Source organism: Rhea pennata, chromosome 7 (genome assembly GCF_028389875.1).
Source record: "Rhea pennata isolate bPtePen1 chromosome 7, bPtePen1.pri, whole genome shotgun sequence".
Lineage (NCBI taxonomy): Eukaryota > Metazoa > Chordata > Aves > Rheiformes > Rheidae > Rhea > Rhea pennata.
This window is the reverse complement of record NC_084669.1, coordinates 16373614-16400831: the sequence shown is the minus strand read 5'-3', so window position 1 is coordinate 16400831 and position 27218 is coordinate 16373614. Positions and strand designations below refer to the sequence as shown.

Genomic DNA, 27218 nt, shown 5'->3' with positions numbered 1-27218 from the left:
CACTGCTTTGAAAAAGGAAGTGAAAGAGTAGGGTGGTGGGTGGCTCTTTGGAGTGAGAGGTTAACCAGCCCAAAGCTGCAGTGAAGGGGGACAGATGGTGAAGCTTGGACACTAGAAGCTATAGAGAAAATTGGTCATCCAGTGCTGTCTTGTCTCATTCATGTGGGATCTGCTTGGGATGGTGCAGAACTGATCTGGGGAGATTACAGACACTGCAGACAGGGAGATGGGCCACCACAAGGTGTAGGTGGCTGCCTTGGAACTTTCCTGGCAAGTAGCTAAAAGAAGCTGTCTTTTGTGGTGCTTCTCATGAGCTGCAGCAAAGGGAGAGAAGTCATTCTGTGGGGCAGGTAGACACAGGAGGTGACTTGTCAGCAATTACTGCATTTTTTTTTCCTTGTGTGAGATGGATCTCCTATCTGGAAATTAAGAGGGTTATCACTTTTCAGGCTAGTTCTTTTTTCCACATACCCCACTGAGCTAAGGCAATCTGTTTACTTGTTATGTGACTTTGAAGACTGACAAACTGCTTTCTGCAGCCAAAATGCCATTTCCCTCAGACAGCAATGCAATTCTGCTTCAGATTAGAGCCCCAAAGAAGCAGATGGAGGCTATTCCGGTGTTAGCCAGGTTAGCCAGCACGCAGGAGCTGCTAACCCTGGTGCTGCAGGACCATCTAGACAGATGCTGAGGAGCCCCAGGCACTGATAATGCTACTCTGAGGTAATTTCTACTTTAAGGAAAGCTGTAGGTCAGTTTGCAAGTTGGATCAGTTCCAAGTCATGTAGAGTTAAACTAACCCCTCCCACAGCCATGGACCATTAAAGCGCCCAGTTTCATGTGCACCTCTTGCTGAGGCAGCTCGGAGCCGGCAGCAGCTGAGGAAGGAGGAGGAGGAGAGAGGCGAGAGCGAGCGCTGGCACCGATGGACGAGCCAAAGGGTGAGGACAGCAATGAATCACTGCTTTAAACACTGGCCTTGACCTTGGGAGGGGGGGTGGAGGTAGGGATTTTTTTCGGGGCTGCCCGGAGCCAGCATCCCTGCGGGCCGGCTCCGGGGGTGCCCGCGGCCGCGCTCCGCGGAGGCGGCGCGGGGGGCTCGCCGCGCTCCGCGCCGCTGCAGCCTGCCGCAGTCCCGCCCCGCGCAAAAGCGGGGGGAGAACACGCTTAAGCAAAGCGCCTCGGGAGCCCCGCTGCCCGCGCGGTTCGGGGTCGGCGGGGACGCGGGGGGCTGCGGAGCCGGGCGCGGCCGGGCGCTTCCCGTGCGCGGCGGCTCCGCAGCCCGGCGCGCAGCCGGGCCGGGGCGTCCCGCGGAAGTTTGGCCGCGTCAGTCGGCGGGATTCCCCGGCGCGGAGCGGGGAGCCGGCGCGGCTGGCGGCCGGCCAGCGGGGGCTGCGGCAGCGGTGCCAGGAGAGCTGAGCCGAGCCGCCGGGCACAGAGAAAGGCACTTCGTTAAAAGGGGGGGGGGGGACAACCCCCAACGACAACAAAAAAGCTCCGTGGGAGTGGGGGGTATTAGGAAAGCCAGCTGGAAGGCGGTAGCCTTGAGGACTTGCTGTGCTTGCATTCAAGGGGCGCTCGATGCTCGGGGTCGGAGGTGTAAGGGGTGAGGAGCACAAGCGCTCTCCCGAGGCGGGGGGCAGCTCCCCCCGGGCACCCTGCGAGCTGCAGCCCTGGGGATCCTGGGGGACTCGCATCAGCTAAAGATACTTACTGCGTGGTAGTCTTTTCTACGAGATGCGTGTCTTGTGCCAGAGCTTGCCTTTTATAATCAGCTGGCACGGTGTGCGCAGCGCAAAACATAAGAGCACTTGTCACGCTTACCGCTTGGCAGAAACGTTTCCTAGTTTAGAAGCTGCTGTTGTCTTTCTGGATGTCTTACACCCTGCTTACAGCAGCTTCTGCCATATGGGCATCTGTTCTGTGCTACCAACAACGTGAAGGTCTTTGTGTGCGTCTTTTAAACGCAGAGCAGGAACTCAGGAAAGTAGTAAACTGGAAGGGGGACTGGGCAGAAACTTAACCGTTAAATTGAGAGAGGAGCTTAGGATAAGTTTCCACTATTTTGATAGTTTCTTGTTCAGGAGAGAGTGACTTGTTATGACAACAAGGTATTAAAAGGCAACTGGGTTTTTCTCAGAATAAGCAAAATAAAATGGCAAACTACACCTCTCCTTTTGTTTGTCCCTCAAGTTTTTCACTTCATGCCGTGTAATGAATGGTGTTTGAAGTGCTTTCTCAGTCTGATCTGCATCGGAGCTTAAAGCGAAGACTAGTAGAAGTGGGAGGTTAGCTCATTAATTTGTGTGGTCATGAGTGAACCTGGAAATATTTAGGACTAATTTGCCTCTTCTGAGGAGGGAGATAAGAATAGCTTTGAAACCAGTCTTTAAAAAGTTTCATTCCAAAAAGGAAATGTAATGCATGAAAAGAGAAGCCTTTGCTAGTGAGGTAAGGAATCACAGGAAAGAAACTTGGAGGGCGAGAACTGTGATTTAGCAAAGAGGACCAAATAAGCCTTCATTTAGAAACTGGAATTTTAAACAAAAAGCCAGAGGGGAACTGCCAGTTAATACCAAGCTAATTCTGGAAGAAGCGGTGATGGTGGAAGAATGGGCTGAATTGCAGAAAATGCAAGTTGTTTTGCAAGAACCTAATGAAAATTGGTGCAACAAATGGCAAAAGATGCATTTGTAGTGTGCGAGAAGAAAACGTGAAGCACTTTGGCCTAGAAAAAAACAGACAACAAAGCATGGTATGTCTTTCAGGGGCAGTAGCCAATACTTGTGACACAGGGGAGTCCGGGACAGATGCTATCTACCAGCCAGTAGGAAAGTTTTCACCTTGAAATGAGTCATAAGTGCATGCTGAGGGCATGTCCTTTCAACAAGGAGGAATTATTCAGGAGAGAGGCAGTGAAGGACAAACAGGCCTGCTGTCCCTGGAGAGTCTTGTCCACAGGGATTGTAATAAGCAGTTTTGAAATGCTACTCTTCAGCTTTAGAGAGCCAGTATTTTTGATACGTATTCTAGGTAGAATTGATAATTTGGATTAGTATCCTAACACAGCTGAGAAATTCTGCTTGGAGTGCTACAGAGGAACAACTTATGTCAGTGACCAGTATGAAGAGTTTTTGGGTAGAAATGTGACGTAATCTGAAAACTATATGTAACTGGGCAACTTCAGCCTGGGGGAAACATGATGCTGGTTTTATGTAGATAGCAGTAAAGAACAGTATACCTTTTTAAAATGTGCTTTTTTAACATAAAAGGTTATTTTATATTAAACTGAACAAGATAGCTCCATTTTGGAGCTTCATATGGTGATGAATTAATAGCTGGTCTGTCAGATGGCTGCTCTTTATGAACCAGTAGTTGTTCCAGTATGGATAGGCAGCGCTAGTTTTGGTAATAAAGCAAAATCCGAGGGAAGAAATGTAAATGAAGAAGTGTGAATGAATACTAAGAATTCAAAGAACACATACTGGTGCTCCAAAAACAAGAATGAGAATGACTTTGGCTAGTTCATTGGAGCAGTGAAGGCAGCAAATAGAAGTTAAAACTAGCAAATGTGAAGGAAGTGGAAAAAGAGGAAATGGAGAACATCTGATACAAAAAAACAGACTGTGAATTGTGGAAGATTATTTAGAGAAAGTAAAGATGTCAGGGGAAAATCTAAAGTTAGCAGGACCAAGCACAATTCAAAGGAGGCATTCTAATGTGTGTTGGAACAAAACATATCTAGCAATTGCATAATCATTATGGAGGTGAGGAGGGTAAGATTTTAATGACTGGAAAAAAAAGCTTGTTAAATATTTGTTCTAAATTTGGAAAAAAAAATAATATGAATTCAGATACAAAGGAATATTTTTATGGCAGTATTGTGACTAAGTAGCCAGTTTTTTTGCTTGACATCTCTTAGGAATAGAAGTTTTATAACTATGAGATTGATTGCACCAAATACTTAAGATATGTAAGTATCAGTGATGATAGCTTTCAATAAAGAGTAGAACACCAGGAAAATCAGACAGCAGGAGGAATGCTGATGTTGATTCAATACTCTAGCAGTATGAGTTATGGGTAGCCCAGAGAACTATTGCTAAATTAGTCTGTTGGCTCTGTCTAAATTATTAGGAAAGTTTCCTCCCTGATCAAGTCTTAACAGCTGGGGATTCTCTTATTTTCTTTCATTTATATAGAAAATGAGACTTGTCAAAGTAGTTTTCAGAATAATGCTATTGTGGAAATGGGTAGGACTTGTAAAATGGATAATATGAATGAATGTATAGGAAAGGAAATTATTCACCCAACATGGAAGCAGGCCTGTGATATAATGTGATCCCCTCAAATAAGCATATTAATTATTATCCCAGTGTGGGTATAGTCTATGAGAGTCTGTTGGCAACAATACTTTAAGGAATATGTTCCCTTTGGTTGGGTACTCAATGGCTGGAGAATAGCAAATATTGTATATACTTATAAGGGGGGAAGCATTCCAAGTACTCACAGACCTTTTTGTTTGTCCTTGCTTTCTTCAAGTCTGTATTCCCCTTTACAAAGTCAGCTGACTTACAAAAATAGGTATCAAATAAGCAAAGCTTGATTCCCTTTTGCTGTGTTTTGTCTTCTGTATGTTATCATATTTAACAACTGCTTCTTGATCTATTTCTCTGAAGAAGGCTGGAGGCTTGCTGGAATTCAAAAAAAAAAAAAAAAAAATCCATAAAAACACCAAGGGATATCAACTGCCCATGAATAAGTTTAGGCTATAAGCTTAAAAGACTTCTAGACCCTGCTTCCTCTAACTGTTAGCAGCCTCCTCACAAAAGGGGAAATGTAACAAGAAGTCTCCCTGGCTGGCATTTGAAACTCAGGATGTTTTATGAGCATGCAACTGGGAAGGCTGATGCAAGCAGCCTGCTATCTAGCCCATCTTTTGACTTCATATTTGTGCTTGTTCTGTTTTTCAGAGAGTGAATGTGATTGAGAATAGTAGATATTAATATTTCCCACGTTTAAGCCTCTCCAAAGAAATAGATGCATTTCTCATTTTATTTTGACTACAAAAGTTTCCCTGTGACTCTCCAGCAAAGAATAAACCAAATGAATTAAGACTTGGATAACAGGCAGACCTCAAAGAGTTGTCAAAAGGAAATTGTCATTCAGCAGCTGTTTTCAGAGGTGTTCTGCAGGAGGAGGACTGATGGTATTAACCATTTTCAGTAATGATGTAGAAAATATTAAAATGACTACTGATTTACAGATGGAGTCTGTCAGCACTGCAAGAACCAGTGCAAATACCAATTAAGTCAGAGGAAAAAGTCTAGGGAAGCCAGGAGTGGTTGGAAACATAAAGAGCAAATAATAGGCTTCAAGCCAGCTTGTGAAAGCATGGCTAATGCAACTTCAGGGAAGAAAGCTGGACATTCAAATATCAAATTGAAAGGGGAAAAGGGTTTCTGGACAATGCTGTCTGGGGAAAAAAATGCACATGTATTGATAGCAAAAAAGTTATGAGTTATGGCTATCTTAAATGGTATATACAGTGGATGCATTGCATGGCAGAGGGGGAAAACTGTTCTGTTGTGGCTGCTGCAACCTGTGTTTGCCTTCTGGCTTGTAATTACCAGAAGAACTTAAACATTCAAGAATGGAATTCTAGGAATTCCTAGAAGAAAAGGAATAAATTTAAGAGGCTGGACACCTGAAAAGGGAAAGATTACAAACACTAGTTGATAGCTCTTGTGGCCTTTCCTAAATTGCATAGCTGGCTTAGCCTGGTGGAGAAAGAAGGAATATGACCAAGCCTGGTATTTTCACAAGACGTTTCTGCACCTGGAGCACCAGTGGGCTTGAAAGCAATGAGCAAACCCATCCTTGGAGTCCTCCCGCCCCAACACACACTCCATCTCCCCCTACACTAGATACTTTGTACCTTCTTGCTAGTCCCAGTTCTCTTGTTGTGTGTGCTGACAGTGTACCTTGGAGCTGCATCTGATGTGACTGGAGTTGAGACACGAGTCAGGTTCTCAGCTTGGAACTGATTTGTTTAAGGCTGTTGGAATGAAGAGCAGTGGATGTGTTTAAGGACAGAAATGCTTAGACTGAACTTTAGGTCAAGCTAGCATCATTCTAAGGTGACTCTAGGGAGGAGCCATCCTATAAGGGATTACTATTTCTTGAGACCAGTGAAACTGAACAGTAATTCTGCAGTATATTCCCAAGAGAAACACCTAGGCTGGTTCTCTGCAATTAAGTTAGGACTATTTCTTACATTTTATTTTCTTACCTTTTTATCAGCTAGATGTGAGAACTAGCTTCATTTCTCCACTTCATGGAAACTTCCCTGAATATTGTAGAAGGTTATGGTAGGTGCTGCATTGTGGAGTTCCTTATCCACAAGGCTGTTGCCAATATGCATTTGTGGGAAGGAGCAGAGCAAAAGATTATTCCACAGTTGGTTTAACTTAATGTTAGTCTATGCTGCTAAAAAGGGGGAGAGAGGAAACTTGTACCCAGCCTTTTTTTTCCTGAAGTAATTTTCCGCTTATCTGGTTCACTGCAGCTGCTTGAATGCCAACACCAGTCAAAGCGAGAGAACAGGAGGAGACAAGGGTGAAAGTCACTCAGAACTTTGTAAGATGAGGAGTGACACAAAAACAGTGCCGTACTTTGTAACGGTGCTGCATTAGCAATATAAAATAAGAAATTAGTTAAAGGAAAATAGCCTGAGTGACTACATGGAAGGGAGCAGAGTCGGCAAAGTGCACACTGAGCAAATTCATCTGCTTGGCTCCTCTCGCTTGCTCACTCTTCCTAAATGCCACTGGAAAGATCAGTTTTCCAGCTTGTTCTTCTGGCCACATCTCCCTTTCTGCTCTGCACCCGTCTCCTGCTTTGTTGCGTTGGGTTCATGCTGCTTCTCTTCACGCTCAAGGCCTGCACAGGCAATGTGCAGCCGCCTGGTCCCTGCTGCCAGTACTCCGCTGGTACTCAGCCCATGTCCACAACGCTACCAGCTTTGTCCTCTACCTGTTACGGCTCTTAGATGAGCCCTTTGGGACTCTTGCTCCCTGGGTCCTTGCAGTCCGAGAACTTCCCATGAGAATCTGCCGAGCTGCCTTGCTGTCTGCCTTCAAATTACCTTAGAAATCCCTCTTGTAATACAAGTTTGTTTTGTAGGCAGCAGTTAAGCTTCCAGTATGTGAAGATTAGTGTCCATCAGTCTGATCTGTGCTGTCCTGTGGTCCCTTGTGACCTTCATCTAGCTGTAGACTTAGTCTTCTGCTCAAAAGTAATGCTTGCACAATGGCTGGATGGTTTATGGGCTGAAACTTGCACCTTTAATTAAGCACTTTTGCTTTGTAAGAGTAGAAGTTAAAGGATCCTAACTGAGTTTGTATTCTCCCCTTTGTTTTTTGTTCCTCTTGAGAATCTTCGTCCTGATCATATAGGGCCTTTCTTAGGGAAGAGAATGAAAAGAAAATTGACCTATTTTTACAGGGGAATGAGAAGTAGCTTGTTTCTTCATTAACGATCTGCAGCCTCTCAGCAAAAACTCAAACCATAACTGGCCTTTGAACTTTGCATGCTGCCTGGAAAAGGTGAATCAGCAGCTCAAGATGCAGAAACCACTTCTACCCTTTTGTGTTTGCAATGCTTTCACGCTGTGCTCAGAGGGTTCCCCAGACAGCTGAGCGGCAAAACGGCCGTTACAGCTGTTGTGGCTTCTAAATGTTAATTAATAGTGACACTGCAGAAGGGGAGGGAGCAGCCTCTGTGTGCAAGCCTCCCTGGCCTCAGCAAGGAGGGGACGGAGCCTCCCAAAGCGAGGAATGAAACGGATCTGGGGCCTCGGCAGTGTGGCTGATGCAATGGTAGTATCTGTGCCCTGTGGCAAACCTCAGGGAGCCAGCACGAAACTGGAAGGAAGGCAGAGCACGAGCTGGGCAGTAGGAAGGGGCAACCAAGTGGGATTCGTTCCTCACCTGAACTGCCCCCTCTTCAGCCCGCTTTTTGTGCGAGCGACACTGGGCAGCCCTTGCCAGGAAGGATATCTGCTTTGGCCAAGATCTCAGCTATTAGCTCTAGCAGCTTTGTGGGAAGTGCTGGAAATGGGCAATTTTGCCTTGAGTGCATGTGCCTGATAAACAGTTTGCTTCCTATATTATTTCAGCAAAGCACCACTAAATAAATAGAAGCTGCAGGTCAGTCTATCAGCTTTGTCTGAGACTGCAGTAAACATTAAACCAGATTTATCTGAAAAGGTCTTTATTCTAGTAAAGTGAGCAGTCAGGTTCTTGTTTACAGAACTTAAAAATGCTGTTACAAAAGATAAGTGTGGAAGCCATAAAGAAAAAAAAATCCAATAATATCTTGTAGGATTTGTTTTTTCATTAGCTGGAGAGGATTAAGACTTTGTTCTGAAATTGGTCACAAGTTTAAAGATGATTTTGGTGTGTGGTTTAACACACAATTGGGTTAAGCTGTCTACCTAGCCTATTGAATAGACCAGTTCAACTTGTCCCCTGCCCCTTATACTCCCACCACTCCTTTCCCATGCTATGTGCTTCAGTAGCACTTGTATGACTTTGCATCAGCTTCATCAGAGAGCTGACCTGTCTGGAGAGTAGCTTGGGGAGGGGAGTATTTTTAAAAAAAATAATCTGTATAAATTTAAGGTAGAACAATGGTGAGAGAGAGGGAGGAAACGTTTTCATGGCAGAGCAAACAAATGAGTTTAAGCTAATTGTGAAACTGAGCCTTTGCACTTCCTCTGAAAAGACAAAGTTTTTACATCAAAACCTGGCACATGCTGTGAACTCCTTATTAAAGGCAGTAATTTTACAGTTGCTTTTTAGGTTACAAAGCATGTCTCAGCTTAAGAGACTAGTAATTTCTCTGCTAACTTAAGGGCTGCTTTGTTGTGGCTACGTGGGGTCCATAAGAACATGAAGTGGATCCTATAAACCTTGCTGGTTATAGATACACTTCTGTAAATAGGGATCTTGGAGAGCCTTTTCTACTCCCTCTCAGGAGGCTGTAACCATAAACTTGCATTGTATTATATTGCAAACCACTTCCCAGGAATTTTTGCTATGGTGTAGCAATTAGCCTTTAGGCTTACCAGCATTTCATAATGATTGCATATAATACAGCAGGCCTGCTCTTAGCCCATGGCTCTTTTATGAAGTAGTAACTGCTTTTCCTCTATTGTTCTTTCCTCCCTTCATCCTTGTAGTTAGATATTGAAAAAGAAATGCAGTGAATGCTTTTTTTTTTCTCGCTATGGGGCTTTACTGTCTCTGATTCTCTCGATCAGCATTTTTCCTCAAACCTAAATGACATTTTTCATTTTTCCAATGTTTTTAAAGTTGTAACAGAACTTCATAAATCTAGTATGAGTCATATGCATGTACTTTATCAGACCAATAGTCTCTAAATTGCTGTTAGTCTAACATAACAGTAGAGAATAAATCAAAATGGTAGAAGATGAATTCAAGAGTAGATGTACTTGAAGCATGCTGCTCCTTCCCCTAGACCCTGGGAACTGTGTGTGGGAGGGAATGTACTTTGTGACTTGGTTTGTGAGAGCTTCCCAGGCAAGTGGGTAAGTCTGGTGGACAAGGCATTAGGCTGGGTTACTGTCCTTCCACTGTGCTATCGTCTCTTGCACGTTTTTGCAGTTTTTTCAATGGGGATAATGATGCAGACCTCTATAAACTACTTGGTAGCATATGGATGGAAAGCATTGAGACAAACTTAAGTGCTATGATATATATTAGGGAAAGGCTGAGATTTAATGCACAGAAGTCAAGTTTGATGATTGGCATTACCTATTTGGTATTAGCTCCCCATGTGTTCTGGGCAAGCAGCGCTGCTGAAATATGGTGCCAATTATGAAAGCCACAAAGGCAGGGGGACCCCAGGAATAGTGGGAATGAAGTGAAACAGCCCAAGCTTTACTCATTGTATATCTATTAACAGAAATCTGAAATCCTAAGGCTGTCACATGAACACGAGAATTTTCTGTGGACAAAAAAGCCTCTTTGAGACTTGTGGTTCTGCTAAAGAATGATTGCAACTATCCTGTCTCACCAGAAGCTTTACGGGGAAGCTGATACTGGTGCTAGCCCTGCTGCATGAGTTTGATTATGGGAGCATGGCCAGGTCTGGACAAAAGAGACAGTGGTCTTGGCTTGTACTGTCACAAGGAGCTGCTCACCATGTGACAGGCTGTAAACTGCTCCAGCTCACCACTGGCACCATGAGACCATGGGTGTAAAATGTTTTAAAATCCACATGCTGAGCCTGGTAGTGTCACCTAGGGGCAGGCTGCACTGTTCTTCTAATAGATTTGTCATCTAATTTCAACAGATTGGCACTCCAGTCTCACTGGGTTTGTACATGGTCTGCTGGGAGCTCCATGCAGAGCCACATCTGGGCAGCAGGGCATCTTGCAGGAGCCCAGCCCAGGCTAGTTTCCCTAAAAATCTGCTTCCTTTGCTGTTAGACTACTATTAGGGTTGCCAATAACCTAACTAAGCTGAGGAAATGCCTTTTCACAGCCATGATGAAGGCCTGAAAGAAAGCAAAGCTCCAGCCACATACTGCCTGCAATGGTAGAAAGCAGATGTGAAGCTGGTATCTCAATGGTCATTGCACCCCTCTTCTGGATGAGGAAAAGGTTCCTGTGCAGCCAGTCTGCAAAAAAATGGAGCTGACCAATTGTGACTGCAACTGTAAGTTGCTATCCCCCACTAATTCCTCCTCTGTATATGTGTACTGCTATTGGTAATATACTTTCCGCAGGCTTCCCATGTAGTTGTAAACTGAGCACTCATAAAGCAGCCTTTCTCACATCTGGCTTGAGGTTATGTGGTGTTAACCTACGATGTGAGTGTTGAGCAAAGCTTTTCTGCTCTGCTGCAGGCTTCTGCAGGGCTTTTAATGAGCTACATTGAGGGGAGCGGTATGTAAGGACTTATGGTGGCAAAACAGGTCCAGAAGAGAGTGCTTCACTAGTAATAGCTGAGTGGTGGTGGTGTAGATCTGTAGCAGGATTGTGAAGGTTGGTTTGGATGAAGCGTGAATGGAACTGTATGTGTGAAAACTGGAAGAAACAACAGGGCAAGGGTTAAAAGAATGGCCTACAGTGATAACCAAATATGTGACTGACAGCAGTAAAACTGCGTAAACACAGGTAAATGTGGTGTTTGTGACAAGCCCACACTGCCTGTACTCTGAGAAGGCCCCTGTGCAGATGGCTCATCAGCAGCAGGTCTGTGCTCTGATAAGAGCAGGATGATAACAAGGTTACTGCACATCCCAAGGGCTTTTTTCTCCTCCTATCCTAGCAGGAAGACAGGCTGGAGACATAAAAGTAGATGAAATGAGGAAACAGGCACTGGATAGTGACTTTGCCTGGGGTTTTCTGGGGATGAAGTAAGCGAGATACTGGTGCGGAAGAATCTCACCTTTAGATGAGATTCTTTTATTACAGTTATACCTGTAATAACTCTCAGCTCCTGAAGATGACAAAAGACCTATCCAAAATCCTGTAGTCACCACTGAAGAGGAATCCAAGAGATACGGTGAGGACTTGGTACCTGGCAACCTTTGTCCCATGGTGCACACATGATCCTGGACACATGCATCTTGGAGCTTGTGAGTATGGGGATGTGAGTGAGTGCAAATGAGAAACCTGAGGAATGAGTGTAACTCAAATAATTTTTCAAGATATGTATCACTTTCCTGTTCCGTAAGATTCTATACTGAAATTTGTTACATTAATCCTCTTCAAAACTACATTTAAAAACTGTACTTGATTCCTAAATGAGGAAAAGATATGAAACCTGTATTTGCTCGTAACTAGTTTATAATGCTGCTTCAGATTGATTAAACAGAGCTTAAGAGTTTTCTATTTCAAAATGATCAGTGATACAAAAAATGCAGTTGTACCCAAATAAGGCTATGAGAGACTTGGTGAAGATTGGAAATTTTGAGGCAAAAACATCAGACAGAATGAAAGTGCCAGGGAAGGTGTCAGACATGTTCAATGATATAAAGTGCAAAGCCTCAGCTACTTAGCAGGCCTTTGCCTTCGCAAAGGCCAGTTCCCACAAAAAGTGGGGTGATTTCCAGTGTGTCTTGTACAAAGGGTGAGCAGGTCATGGCCCAGGAGGAGACCCACTGCTGAGAAGCCTCTGAGCACAAATGGTGTGGGATCTCAGCCAGCCAGTTTTAAAACTAGGGCTCCCACACCTGCTCTGAGGAGACAGCCACACAGATTTCTCTTTGTAGGATAGAATTACCTTATAACTTCTATTTCTCCTTCAGCCTGTTACTTCTTTGTTCCACATTTCACATCTCCTTGAATAAGTGCATCTCTTTGTCAGACCAGATCTCATCTTCCCGATGTGTTATTGTCCATATGAATAACTGAAGTTTGAGTTAGTCTCATGTTTGTCCTATTTTTCCAAGTTATCTCATATTGTTCCTTGTGTAGGATGGTGGTTTCCATAGATACCTTGGATTATTTGTCCTCTCTAGATGTGCAGTTCCTCCCGGGGAATTACAGTGCAACTTACCATTTCCATTTGAGGTCTTTGGTCCTTCATCCATATCAGTGATAAACTGATTACTTTGCTGCTTTTCTAATGTCCTGTCATCTTGATATGTTGCCTTGTGCTTTTATATGGCTTTCAATCTACATGATAAAACTTCTATCCCGGCCAGTTTCTAATTTTAAAAATTGGTGACATTGCATGCCTGTTTTAGAATATTTTACCAGTAATTGCTGGAAGCTTCAGCTCAGCTCTGCTATGGGTGACTTGATACAGAACAGTGTTTTAGTTCTCTGTTCTTCTCTGCTTGTGGCAGGACATTTTATGGAAGAAAAAAGTCTGGCAAAGTATTCAGGATCAGTGTGATCCTGTCTGATAGCTCAACCAATACTGAGTAATACTGGGATAGCTCTTGTGAGTTTTCTCTCTCCATCCTGTCTCTACCTTGTCCCAGAGGAAAGCAAACATCCTGGATTGTAGAGGTAAATACAAAGGCAAGTCACTGCTTTATTTAGTGGTGAGAAAGTTGACCACTATCAGTCTTTCCAAATCCTAGCAGCAGCCAAGAAAAGTCTGGTCGCTGGCATAAGTTAGAGCTTCCTTCTTCAGGGCTATTCTGTCCTTATCTGGGAATTTATTTCCCAAGTAAGGCTGTTCTGCTGATTTAGCATCACAAGAAGTGATGCCAAGACAGCTCCAGGCCGCATTTAAGGAATTGCAAAGGAGACAAAGTCACAAGTTTGCTGATTTATAAATGAATTTGTTCTCTTTTCGTTCTTTGTTCCAGAACTGTTAATAAATAGCCTTTTAAATCCCCCTTATCCTACAGGAGATGTGAGGAAAAGTCTGTGCCCAGGCTTTTGTCATGCTAACTTGCTGTAAGCGCTGCTGCTAGCCTGGTGGTCCTGGGGCTGAAGGGAGGGCTCTGTGCTTTGAGCTTGGGACCTCATGGAGCCAGAAGAACAGCTAGGCTAGATGGGCTACAAGGCTGAGGAGTGCAGCACTGCAGCAGGGAAGAAGCAGACCTTGTAGCTCCCTTTTCTGGGGGCCTAAGTTTGCTGGCCATTCCTGTTGCTGAAAGGCTGCAATCATCTTAAGAGTTAGTGGCTCTTTTCCCTATTAGAAGTCTCTCCTTTTGCTGGAGTGATTAGGTCACAAGACAGCTCTTCAGCTGAAGTTGACTTCATTTGTTGACTTTTGATGGGAGAGAACTCTGATCTCTTTAACCTGCCAAGCATCATCTGTGGATATATAGCCCAGAGCAGAAACCTGGAGGCAAATGCTGTGGAAGAACATAGAGGTAGGTCAGGGATTTCTCTGTTTACTGTTTCTTACAGGGAACAGAGCTGATCATGCTTGGCAAGAGGCTGTAATGTCTGTTTACTGGTCAGTGCTGGGCTCTGTCTCCACAGATGTCTGGGAGGCTTCTTGGTCACTCAGAAATGGGCAGGGTTTCATGCTTCCAGAGCGGCTTTTTCTATAATGCATGTAGACAGAGCAGTTCAGGGCCCTGTTGGAAGGCCTGGTTGTTATGACAGTCCTGTGTCCTTGTTACCACTGTGTACCCACGCTGTCTTATCTAAATATCACTTACATTTTGAACTGGTTTAAGTCAAAGACCTTGTAAAAAATAAATAAATAAATAAAATAAAAAAAATAAAGAATGAAGAAATAAAAAGTAAAGGCCAAACTATGGTTTGATTATTAATGGATTTCCTTTCTTGAGCCTCATTCTCCCTGGGATTCTCCTTGTCTCTCCATGTAATAAGTAATCTGAATTTTCTGGATTAATGAGATCTTATGGCAGACCATTCATCTAGCAAAACTTCTTTGCTGTTTTGTTCCAAGTTTGGATGAGGCTTGAGCCTTTGCAATGTTCTCTTCTAATCATGAGCATTTAGCTTCATGTTTAACTTTCACTATTTTCCCAATCTGTTTATTGCTTTTGCAACCTCTTAAGAAATATTTCTTCTCCCATTCAGATGTTTTATTTTGAGGTCCTTGCCCTGCAACAGACTTTGGTCCCTTGTTCTTCCCACTGTTTGTCCCTAAAAATACTGCAGGATAATTTGTTTCCTGCTATTTGAAATGGAAATAGTAGCAGCATGAGGAACAGAGCGTGATATTCATGCCAAATATCATGAGCTGAATTCTCCCCATGGTTTGTGGGAATCCCAGTTATTAAAGCTGACCTCTGAGAAATCAGTATATTTTTCCATAAAGCCTAAACAGTAGAAGCATTCCTCAGCAGGAGACAAACTATCCCCAGCTGTTCCCTGCACTCTGCCATGAGGAAAGTAGACACTAGTGCTGACAGCTGGAGGAAAGTGGGCAAATCTGGAAATGTTTAGTTAACTAGAGAGCAATTTCTCTTAACCTTTGCCTTGGCTTATGGAAGGGTTGCTGTCCTACCTCGACAGCAGTGGCCCTTCATCTGCTAAAACTAACTGCAAATTGGAGGTCCCTACTCTCTCCACAACCACCACCCCCTGTTAGTGGATAGTAAACTCCCTGGGCTTCTAGCAGGCCAGAGATACGCTCCTCGAAAAGAACAAGCTGTCCTTAGAAATCTCACTTGTAACGAATGTGCCAATCCAGGCGTAGGCAGAGTACCATCTTCAGACGAGCATCACGACAGTCCCCAGCACGCGCACTCATGTGCTGAGCTGGCCGAGGAGCGTGTTCTGCCTGTCCCTCTGTGTGGGGTCTAACTGTTGTGGCCTTCGTTGATGGCTCCACTCTGCTTGTGATGGACCTGTCTGAAACACTCTGGGTGGTTTTGCAGTTGGTCTCCAGCACTTTCCAGTCCCAAGGGGGAAGTGAAACCTTTGGAGGTAAACTGATTGCTGTGCTCTGCAGAAATGCTTGGGAAGCTCTTGGTCTCAGCAGGCTGCAGCAGCACTGGCAGGCTGGTCTCTGTTCTGTTGCACGTGGTGCTTTGGGTAGCTACGTTGTTTTTTGGAGGCAAGATTACTGCTGGGGAAGTAAGCCCCTGAAAAGCGATAGTGTTGTGAAGAACAGAGGGTGAACCCAGGAATCAGCAGTTCTTGGGAAGGTGTCCTTCGGATATGCAAGCATCTCATGGCTTTGCAGCTGGAAAGGGTGGCTGTCAGTAGGGAGAGAGTGCAAGGAAACTGGTGGCTGTTGGGAGGGCATATTTCAATGCTGGGGAAAGCTGTGTGGACACTGAAGGCACTGTGGGTGGCAACAAGGTTGGGTGTTTTCTCTCTGTGGTCAGTCCCCCTGCCAGAACCTCCTGTTGGGGGCCAGCAATATGTACAGCACTCAAAACTGTGTTTTCTGGGAAGTTCCTGAACTTCCTGACCCATTGTGGGTAGTGAAGGATTAAAATTAAACAGTTACCCTTGAGGCTGCTTCCCTTCTTTTGTCATGGCAACTTTGACTTCCTGCTGGTGCAGGAGGTGGAGGGGCCACAGGGGAGGGGGCTGGTTTGGGAGGGTGACATGGTTAAGGGGTGCATAGGAATGATTCCCTCATTGCCTAAAGCAATAGCCTTATCTTTCACAGCAGGAGCTACAGTTAAATAGTTAAACATGATAGTTGTGCGGGCATGAGCCTGGGAGGAACAACCAAAGCCATGGTGGGTGAAGGCAGTAGATACGCCTGTTGCCAGTCATGAAGTGAGAGTTAATGAATAGCATGACTGTTCATACAGTTCTGAGAGAAATTATGATATGATGGTAGATTTCAGTGAATGACAGTGTAATTCCTCAATCAAAGATGACCATCACACAGCTTACAGTACATCCAGAACAAGAGAATGATATATATGCACTGATCTTGGTAGAGAAAAGGATGTTAATAGAACTAAGAATTATTATTCATATAAAAGCATGAAGTAATGCATGTTTGTTGTGTACTAACAAATGTATAGTAGCTCTTTAAAGAAATCATTTCCCAAATTTAAAAATACCTGATCTGAGTCAGTGAAATGAGAATTTAAAACAACTGAATAGAAATGCTATTCAGAAGCTGTCTATTAACTTCTTACTCTATTCCCCCAAAGCCTTAATCCAACAGTTGAAAGTTATGCTAATTTAAAAAATAAAAATATCTGTAAAGAAAAGAGGCAAATTTAAGAAAACAAGGGAAGCTGATTGCAATTAATGTAAATTTAAAATTAGGAAGTGTAGAATACAATCAAGGAAAGCAGTAGGAGAAATTTGCAGTCAGTGGAGTTTGGAACAATAGAGAAGAATTTAAGCATTTTGAGCCCAAAAGGAAACCTGGCAGCAGTATAGATCTGTTGGAAGCTGACATATTAGAGCTATCAATAAAAATAAAACTGGAAAGGTGCTAGTGCTTGATGCTGCTGCTTTTTTTTTTTTTTTTCCCAAAAAAGGCAGATGTCTTCACATCAGATGATCACCCAAGTTATTGCTCGAATATATTTGGTTATGAACTTTGCAAGGGGAAAAAGTATTGAGTTCTCTAGATACTGTGATGAAATTTCAGGTTTTGTGGATAATAGTAATAAATCTACTTCAGTTAAAACAGTGTTAGTAAGCCTAGTAATAGAAATCAGTAACAAGTTGTCTGATAGGAGGTTGATGTAAATGATAATAGTTGTTCCTTCTGATCTGAAAACCTTTTTTCTGTTGATCTTAAATAGGGTATGGACTTAGCCTGGTAAACATCATTTAAATGTGATAATTAACTTGCTAATGGCCATTGTGTCAGAAATATCCTGCTACTTGCTGGTTGTTTTTGAGTATCTCATTCTGATTGCTGGGATATAAAACAAGAATGTCTTCCTATAGAGGGCCTATATAACAAACAGTATTGGTATCAGACAAGTTTCGGTGGGGATGGTGAATGCCAGCTGTGTAATAACAAGGAGGGAGAGCATAGCATGGCAATGGGAGGCTGTGCAAGAGGGGTGCAATCTCAGCTCCTCTCCGCCTTGAAGGCAGGTCAGGGAGGCAGAGAAGTGCATCCAAGGCTGCCGGCGCTGCCGGAGCGCCGTGGGAATGTCTCCAGCCGTGAGGAATGCGCTTTGTGCGCTATGCTGAATGGGGGCTTGTCAGCGGCACTGCCCGGGTCGTGGTGGCTCCTGCTCATAGCCCCCCCCCGCCCCGACATCACACCCGCGTCGCAGTGCCAACGTAAGCAAAGGATGTGGGACTCGACGTTGAGCACAAAGCCCCTCTATGTCCCCTTCGGGCCATGCGGGCGGCTGCAGGAAGGCAGAGCAGGGGCCCGTGTGCTGCTGGCGCCTTTGTTTCAGGATCTTGCTGCTGCTCAGCTTTTGCAGCCTCTAGCACCCTCCAGCTTGCAAGGATCACCCTATGTTCTTTGCTAGCAAAGCAGTGAGGGCACCTCCAAGAGGTCCTGCACAATTTCCTAAGCCCTATCCCGGGAACAACTGTAAAAGGACCGAAAGGATGGGGTGCTCCCACCCTGAGCAATGCTGTATGTATGGATAGCTGGGTGGTTGCGGGGACAGCAGAAGTATGAGAGGAAGGAGCATGATGTTAGGTTTGGGTGCAGCCTGGAGCTTTCCTGGAGGAGTGGAAGAACAGACATGTTCAAGGAACTGCAGCTATATCCTATGTGAGGATCACATACCCTTTGCTTTGGTCTTTGCTCATGGAATGCTTATGAGTGCATCACCCTCCTCTTACTAATTCCTTGCCTTCTGAACTCCAGGAAATAGAGCTGTGAGAAAAGTCAAGGAGCCACCCCCAGGTAAAGGCAGGATCAGCTAGAACAGTGCTGACAGAGGGAAGACAGCAACCCCCAGCCATTCTCCTTACTCATCCTTATTGCCAGAATTATTTTTCTGAAGTCCAGCTTGAACTTCACGGAAGTTCAGGCCCAATACTTTAGATTTTACCTCCAATAGACATGAAAAGTAGTATATGTTCCTCTTTTTTTCTTCTGCTTTTCGTCTGAAGGCTGTTCACGTGTGTCTCGATCTTCTCTTTGTAAATTAAACAATTCAGTTCCTTTGATCTTTCCTCACAGGTCAAGTTTTTAGGCCTCTGATCTTATCCTCTTCTGGAGTTTCTCTAAGTGGTCTACATCTTGAAATGCAGCATCCAAAATTGGGTATAGAAGTTTGTATGAGGCTTCACCAGTGTTAAATGGAAGAAGGATTATTTCACAAAATACTTATCGCTACAAGAATGTTTTGTCTGCAACTGCTACTTAACCAATTGCTCACCACTCTTTCTTTGGGTAGTTGATAGTTTGTAAGTGTTTATATTTGCTCTTGTCTGCGCAAAACTGAGTTGGTTGTTCTCCTGAGGCTCTCTGCTCCATTTGTCAAATTTATTTGGAATTCTAATCCTGAGTGTGTTTTGCTCCTAACTTGGTATTATTGGAAATGCAACGGGAACATTCTTTATTGCATGCTTTGTTGTTCACAAAAGCATGTGGGTACATGGCAAGGAGTAGTCTAGCCTAGATGCGTGCGAGTCTGCAGTCTTTTGAGACTTGTAGGCAGGACTGTATGATTTCAGTTAAGTGTCTTTAAGAGTTTCTGAGCAAAAAATATGTGACATAATGTTTTCATGAGCCTTTATTCAGCCTAAGAAAAGAGTTCTGAGGAGTCTCAACTGTTCTGCTTTCACAATGTGTTGACCTGAAACAGGTGGTTTACATCATTTTATATGCAAAGCTTTTGCTGCAATGTGGCCAGGTCCATGGAAATTTTTAAGGATCATGTGGATTAAGAAAGAAAAGGCAGATGAAGAATGAGCAAGAGAGGAAGTCAGGTGGGGACAGAATCAAGTAATAGGTTACAGAATTAAAACTCGTGTGGAGAAAATTTCAGGAGAATGTTGATAAATGAAGTAGCTTGGCTTTTCCAAGTGTGTTTGAACTAAAATTTTGGTCCCATTGAGTCTGAGGAAAGGAATGCCTTTTAAGATGGTGCCTCAGAAGCTGATGCAAGATCAGCATCCTCGCTGAGTATATAACTGCCCAGACAAATTTCATAATTACAAAAGCTCACTTTCCCTCAGCAGGAAGATAATGCGGGTACCCTGTATCCACCATTGGTAGAACAGCAGTGCTGGCCACTTGCATCCTCTTTCCCTGCCGTCACTGCAGGCAGAACTTCACAAACATGAGCTCTTGCAATAAATAAATATGCACAGACTGTGTTGCCAAAGTTGCTCTCTAGAGACCTAGGTAAGATTTGTTCATGAGCACCTGCCCTGCAACCTTGCTGAGGAATTTGGGCACCCTTCAGCCATGGGTGCTTGTGCTCATTCAGATGCTTCTGGTTTCAGCTGGCAGTCAGGCAGGCAAATTGTTGCTCCTTGCTTTAAAAATGTGGTGGCAACTGATTCATTTCTGTACTGTTCCAATTTCCTGGTCTTCAAGTACACCTGTTTCAGTGGGCTCTCAAGTCGAGGAACTCCATGGAGTGTATTTGCATTTGCTGAGCTATGTGATTGCATGAGCAGACAGCAGTTCTTCCCCAAAGAAGGGAAGTGTGCTTAGAAAACCAGTCATTGGAGAGGCTCCCGACAGACCGCAGTAGCTCCATGGGTGATTGGCAGAAGAGCTAATTGCCGACTGATGGGTAGGATTAATAAAACACTGTCTTATTCTCTGTTGTCACTCCAAGACTTGTGGGCAACAAACCATGTGGCTTGGACCTTCTCTTCCTCATAGCTTGTAGCGTAGCTAATTTGATTAAATGTAATCAAATGAGTGTGAAAGTGACAGTGAGGAACTGTCTCGTGATGAGGCAGCTGAGCAGTTTATAGAAAGGGGATGCCTTTGCAGTAGGGGCTCTTGTGATCCCTCCTGCCACAGGCTGGCTATGAATTTCTGAAGAAGAAAAGAAACATCAGCTTTACCTGTTATGCTAAGCCAGAGCTTAGACCTGTATTTATGTTTGTTAGAGGTGACAGGTTGCAGTGAGGCTATCTGAACTGAGCATGTGGACCTTTGACCTACGGCATTGGACTGTATACAGCATCTCTCCTTTTCAGCTTAGCAGTCCTAACTTCAGTCCTTATGTCAGCCTCTGTTATCGCAGCTCTGGAAGAGAATAGTTTCTGGATTTCTTTTAAGATTTGTTGTTAATTCTTCTTGGGTAGAGTCAGGAGGTAGGTAGCCTTGTCTGTGAGTGACATCTCCTGGCTCATGGACATGCTAGTGACTTAAAGTGATTTCAGCTGGAGGAATGGTTTCCTATTTGTTTTAAAGCTCTATGAGACAACAGGCACAAACCGGCTTGGTATCCTTCACACAGGGCTGCCTACCACACTAGTGCTGTCTTTTCTGGGTTATTCACTGAGAGCAGAAGGGTTTCTGTAGGAAAACCACTGTCGGCTGAAGTGGTTGCCAATGTCACTCTCAGTCGATGGCTAACTCAGAGCCAAAAAAGTTATTAGATCTGTTTATGTTCTGGGCCCTGCACCAATCACTGGATGGAGCTAGTGGTAACCCTGCAAAAAAACAAAGAGACCAAAATTAGAAACAGGCAGAGATGCCTGAGCAGCTGGGCTGTGCTCCAACATCTGGAGAGTGCTCAATGCCTGTGCAGCTGGGCGGGACTCCAGCACCAGGCAGCTCTAAGCTCTGGGGTGGAGAAGAAAAGCAAGATAGCTTGCTATGCTTACTTACAGCCTTATGTGATTTTTCTCATTTTCATTTAAAATGGGGACTATGGGAGAACAGATTTGTCTCTGTTGGGTTTGGGCCGGGCGCAGAGGTGGAAAATTGTGCCTTAATCTTTAGCTGAGGAAAACTGCTGCTGGAAAAGTCTTAGGGCTGGCGAGTCAGAGTTTGGTAGTGGTGGTACTGCCCAACTTGGGAGATTGAGGAGTGTTTGCAAGGTATTCTGCAATGTTAACACAGGGTGCCAGGGAGCTGGAGGAGTCCAGGGAATAAATTAACTCCCTAGTTACTGCAGCACCTGCTGTTATGCCTAGACATGATGGAGCATAACCAAGCCCATAGGAAGGGAAATTTGCCCCAATATCTTCTCTTTCTGAGCAAATGGCAGGTGAGTTTTTTTTAATTGCATTGGAATTCTGCATCTGGATTTGCATTTTTCTTTTTTTTTTTAATCATGCCTGTATACTTAAACTTTTTTTTGAAGGTTATTGTTTTGCTAAGTTACTTTTTTGGCTATGTGCACCACTTGTACGTTTTTGTATGTGAAACACTTTAACAAAATACTGTTTGGTAGCACTAGAGTTTATGCAGAGTAATGCTCTGGTAAGGGATACAACAATTAATTCATGTAATTACAACTTGGAGTCCTGAAAAGTTTGATAGTGAGCTATAATTCAGCAGGGAGAATTCATATTCAGAGTTAAGGCAATAATGTGCCTTAGAAAAAAATGACTAATCTCAGATTGAAGGCAGGATATAGATAATTACCATTGTCTCTGACTATAGACAAGGGATTTCTACACCTCTTTGTTGGAATAGTCCACTTTAGTAGGAAAATCATTCTGGTTTGATGCTAATGCTGCTACTTTCAGAGTGTTGTTGCTGAAAAGGAGTAGCAGGCAAACAATACTACTCACAAGTGAGCTTGAAAATCTCTGAACTGATGCAAAGGCACCCATGCTTCAATCCTACAGCACTAAATAGCCAACAGAGCCATGAGTGGCTGCCTCAAGACAAGATCTCAGAGGAGGGGTGGCAATATTTGTGTGGATTTGCTGTGCAGCTGTCAGTGGCAGTTTCAGTTTTCAGGCATGCTGGCTTCATGTGTATGTTGTGCAGCCTACTATGCACTAAATCATCTGTTTGTATTCCGTTTCCTGGTGTTAAAATAACTTTGTCTTCAATGGACATATTCAGTGCTATCATAAGCTGAGCTATTCACTATCTTCATCAAGAAGAAAAGTTTCCCAGCAGTTATACACCGGCATCTCTGACCACTTCAAGCCACGAGTTCTGAGGCTTTTTTGAATAAAGCTGTATAAAATGCATTCATCCCTCCTACTGTCTGGGATGTGCACTAGGCTATTTTTTTAAGCTGCATTCTTGGCGCTATTGGTAAGCATGCTTTGCCTCTAGCAGGCACTCGCAAAAGTAACACTTCCAAATTTCACAGTAAGCCTCAGCGGATTTACACATGAGTGCAGTGAGAAGGAGCCCAAAGCTCCAGGTCGGTGTTAGGTTTCTTACAGACCTGTCTGTTGGGGAGGATTTTCAAAACAAGTTCAGCTGGTGCTTTTAGGTCTCATTCTCTTAGGTAGGTGGGAAGAAAATACTTGTCTGTGAATGTAAACTTAGAGCTTTCCAGAGCTATGTTGCTTTTTTTCATGCAGGCTAACTTCTGAAAGTAACCCTCAGATTTTGGATCATTTCTAAAATTGGGTAACATTTAATCTCTATAGTTCTGGTGTCTGGAATTAACTTTTGCATGAATACAGAATAACTAGAAGTTGTTCAGGACTTGACAACTTTTCATATTTACAAGGCATGCAGCGGAGTGCCGGGTTGGATTTGGAGCACTGATGCAATATGGCCGGGGGGCTGGAGAATGAGCTCAGGAACTCAAGTTTGGGCGTGTGGATGCAGATCAAGTTTAGTTACCTTACTTTGAGCTTGAAAATGGAATAAGTTGCCTAAGTTAAGGTGTTTACTTTCACAGTGGTATGGTGACCTATAGCATACTTCAAATATCTTCTAACCTTGAGTGTTTTTATATAAAAAGAGGAGCTAGCACTCTTGTGAGCAGTTAGATCATCAGTGCTTTTGAATATGGAACACAAGTGCTAGAAGAAAGGAATTTCATGCCATAGCAGGAGCAGGCATGTCCCCTACATCGCTGAAGCTATTTATTCAATTGTAGTTGTTGAATTTACAGCTGGATTATAAATGCAGAAAATACTTTTGCTGATACCTTCTCTGGAGCTTTGTGTTATAGATGGTATTTTATTAAATATACCAGATGGGCTGAGCCTAAGACATGAAGTGAGAAATCTATCATGTGATATATGAATGATACTGAGGTACAAAAATAAGAGTATTATACCAGCTGCTAGCAAGTGTGTGTGTGCATATGTGTAAAATGTGTGTGTGTGTGTGTATATATATATATATATATATATATATATATATCTATCCACCCCCTATACATATATGTGTATGTTGGTTCTGAAAGCTCAAATGTCATGCTGGTTCTGAATTATTTCTACCAGCCATAAATGGTTTTGTTAGAGAATTCTACTGCTAACCATGTGTTCTCAGACATAAAAAGTAGATTTGTTGCATAGGTCATATCAAATGAATTCGTAACAGTTAAGGCATGAGATTGTTATGAGTTTAAATGTTTTGCAATGAGTGGGATTTTAAAGCATGTAACACTTAAAATACAAATTAACAATTAATGAATTTAATTAAGATTAATACAGACTACTCATAAGCTGGTCTATTAGGATGTAGTATCAAAAAATCTCTGTAGGTTCCTTAAAAAGGCTATGGGGAGTGCAAATCATATTTTAATACATCACTGCCAAACTGCAAACCAGCATTGCTTAAACTGTGACTGAAACGTTAGGTCTCCCAAACATATTACCAGTGATGAAGGTGGTGTAAGCTTTTTACAAATGCTGTAAAATCCTTAAGTCCAAAGTATGCTATGATGAATTGTCACAAGAGTTAAAGCTTTTGGCTCCAAAAGACTATGCTGTTTTCTATGTTGGCAGTATGTAATGTTCTTTCGGCATTTTAGTCATTATTGAACCAAAGGCAGAGCCATAGTAGAAACTGGTGCTTGCCTCGTACCAATGCTTTCGCTATACCGTTGCTCAGTCACATGCAGTTATTTCAAGGACCAACAAGCTTCATTTTCAAGTTCTTTGATCGTAACTAAGTGTAGGGCAGCCCGTGGAGAATGCGGCATGGCCCCAGATGGTAGCTCTGCCTCCACAGAATCCCACACAACAGACAGAGCTGGAGACCAGTGCAGGAGTGGGCAAAGGTGGGTGGGGACCCAGCTTACAAGTCTGTGCTGCTATTGCTATTCAGACTCAGCATGGATGCAGAGCATGGGCACAGATGCTGCAGAACGGGGAGGGACTGTGGGAGTGTGCCCAAAGACCTTTGGAGTAAGGTAAGACGGGTACTGGGATGCTAACAGCCTCTTTTTTTTTTTTTTTTTTTTTTTTTTTTTTTTTTTTTTTTTTTGATGTAGTTGCAGGTACCAAACCAAAGATGTCCTGGACAAGAAAGATTCTGCTTATCCTGGGATTTCTCTCTACTTTGGCTGCAATTGCTTTAATTGCTGTAGCAGTGACCCAAAACAAGCCACTTCCAAAGAATGTTAAGGTATTATGGGGTTGGGATACTTACAGGAAAACAAGTGAAGCAGCGGAGATAGGGGCCCACGTGCTCCAAGGTACCTTGCTGGGTCTGGCTAATCTCTCTTTCTGACTCCTTGCACCTCAAGCATCTTCCTTTACAACTTCCTAGCAAAAACAGATGCAGTTTCCTGGGTGATTTCTCTTAATTTCTGAGCCCCAGTTTTGCTACTTGTGTGCTCTCGCATCCTTTTGATGGAAACTTTGAACTGAAGTGCTACTGATAAAACTAATGAGACAACGTGTTTCTACAGCAGGCAGATATGCAGTTTATTTCTGGTCTGACAGAAAATGGTGTGGGACCAGGATGTGCATGTGTCCAGTGGCTCTGACATAGTGGGTCTGTTTTGTCCACAGTATGGGATTGTGCTGGATGCAGGGTCATCTCACACTAACCTGTATGTGTATGACTGGCCAGCGGAGAAGGAGAATGACACTGGAGTGGTGCAGCAGGTGGAGGTGTGTAAAGTTGAAGGTAAGAGGAGAAAGGGGAGCTGCGGAAGGGGCATGGGAGGAGGAACAGATAAGGCAGCTTAAAAGGCTAGGGGAGTAGGAACTTGGAGGAAGGGGCCAATAGTGAAAACAGTATTACATCTGTGAGCTAGCATATCTCCCACTGCTTCCCATTGGGAGCTGTTTGTGCCTGCCCTTCCCAAGAGGAAAGCTGGTTTCATTTTTACCTTTCGGGATGCATGGGAGTAAGTGCTTTTTGGAAAGAATTACTCCAAAGAATGTACTTCCCCTCCTGTAGTCTAGATTTGCCCTCTGTAAAGGCCTCTCCGCAAGCCAGGCATTGTGCTTGCTGGTCATGGTTGCTCAACTTGCTTTTGCTTAGGAAATGTGTGGGGAGTTTTTTATTATACTTAATTGCTATGTAGATAGTGTAGTGTTTAGAAAGGTATAAAAGAAGGTATAAAATGTGTCTCATTGCTAGTTTCTTGCCTGCTCTGCACAGACCAGGTACAGACTCCAGGTGCTGCAGCTGTCTCTGCACGTGTAGAGCTTCCCTGCAGCTCTTGCCTGCTGTTGTAGGCAGCCAGGCAGTGGGGCCCTGGCTGGCATAGCAGAATGGGAACTGCTGCCAGCTGCATGTTTGGTTAGAGAAAGGGTTGATGCTGTAGCATTTGTAAAAGTCCTTAGGAGAGGAAAGAAATTATGGGGACAGGACTTTCCAGTTTAGTGAATTTATTGTGTGAGAGGTTTATGAGATAAATCTTTGGCTAAGGCTAGAAAAATGTGATGGTTGAACCTGATGTTGCTGTCTGAGTTTTAATGTGCAGGTCTTGTGACCCTGGGGCTATGCTTGGAGACTGTGAAATGAAACGTCCTGATTTCCCTCCTCCCTTTCCCCCCCAGGCCCTGGGATCTCAGGTTACTCCCGTGCCACAGAGAAGGCGGGCCCCTCTCTGACGCAGTGCTTACAGAGAGCTGAGGAGGTGATTCCCCCAAACCAACACCCAGAAACACCCGTCTACCTCGGCGCAACTGCTGGCATGCGGCTTCTCAGGTACTACAGGGCTTGCAGCCACAACCCTCCGCAGCGCCAAGTGCAGGGCCCCAGTGGATGCTCTGCGGGCGCCTCTTGGCAGACTAATGGGGCCACTTTGGCTGTGGGAGGGACCAGTTCAGTCCTCAAAGTCACAGCCCTGTCTGAGCCCTTGTGAAACAGAGCCTTCTTGCTGGGCGAAGCTCTGAGTGAAGACCTTTGAAAAGCTGCAAGTTCATGCTTTGCCTAAATACCCCCTGCTCCACATGCCCTTTCCAGGCCCAGCCTGTCCTCTCTTACCAGAGACTCCCTGTGCCTTCTATGCTTGCCCAGCAGAGCCCTTTCTATCTGCTTCCACCTTCCTGTTTCTCCAGCACCCACGTGCTATGCTGAGATACCAGAAGGGCAGTCATCTCCAAGCTGGTATGCTGTGCTCAGACATCACCCGCAGTCTAGTATTAGGCCTGATCCAGGATTTTGTGCCCAAGAATGTATCTGCTTTCTGCAACTGTACCAATTGGTCCAGTAAAAGATCTCACAACCCCCACATAACTTAGCTCTGATGGAGCCAAGATAACTTTATAATCATATGTCCTCCCTTAATTAGGATATGTGATTTTCATGGAAGTGTCCCAGATCCATTTCCTGACTGGGATGGAGAGCTAATTTAATGTGTATAGTGCCAGTGGAAAATCCCCTGGGGCACTAAGTGACATACCTTTCCTCTGAAAGAGCTATGGCTAGTATTGGGAAGAATATCCGTAGTGTGAGTCCCCTCCCCAGTGTGTGCTCTGGGAGAGCCTGGAAGCTCTAGTCTCTGCTGCAGTTACTGCTTTCTGCTGTAGTGGCTGTGCTGTT

The 27218-nt window shown here is 44.0% G+C and overlaps 1 protein-coding gene across 1 annotated transcript in view; it reads left to right on the top strand.

Moving 5' to 3' along the window:
* The first annotated feature begins 880 nt into the window (after window positions 1–880).
* ENTPD1 (ectonucleoside triphosphate diphosphohydrolase 1) overlaps window positions 881–27218 on the top strand; it is a 32090-nt gene continuing 5752 nt past the window's right edge. The window contains exons 1-4 of the mRNA XM_062579761.1: window positions 881–941; window positions 24709–24842; window positions 25232–25349; window positions 26231–26381. Of these exons, the coding sequence (XP_062435745.1) occupies window positions 926–941; window positions 24709–24842; window positions 25232–25349; window positions 26231–26381 (419 nt within the window). The 5' untranslated portion in view covers window positions 881–925. The remainder of the gene's footprint in view (window positions 942–24708; window positions 24843–25231; window positions 25350–26230; window positions 26382–27218) is intronic.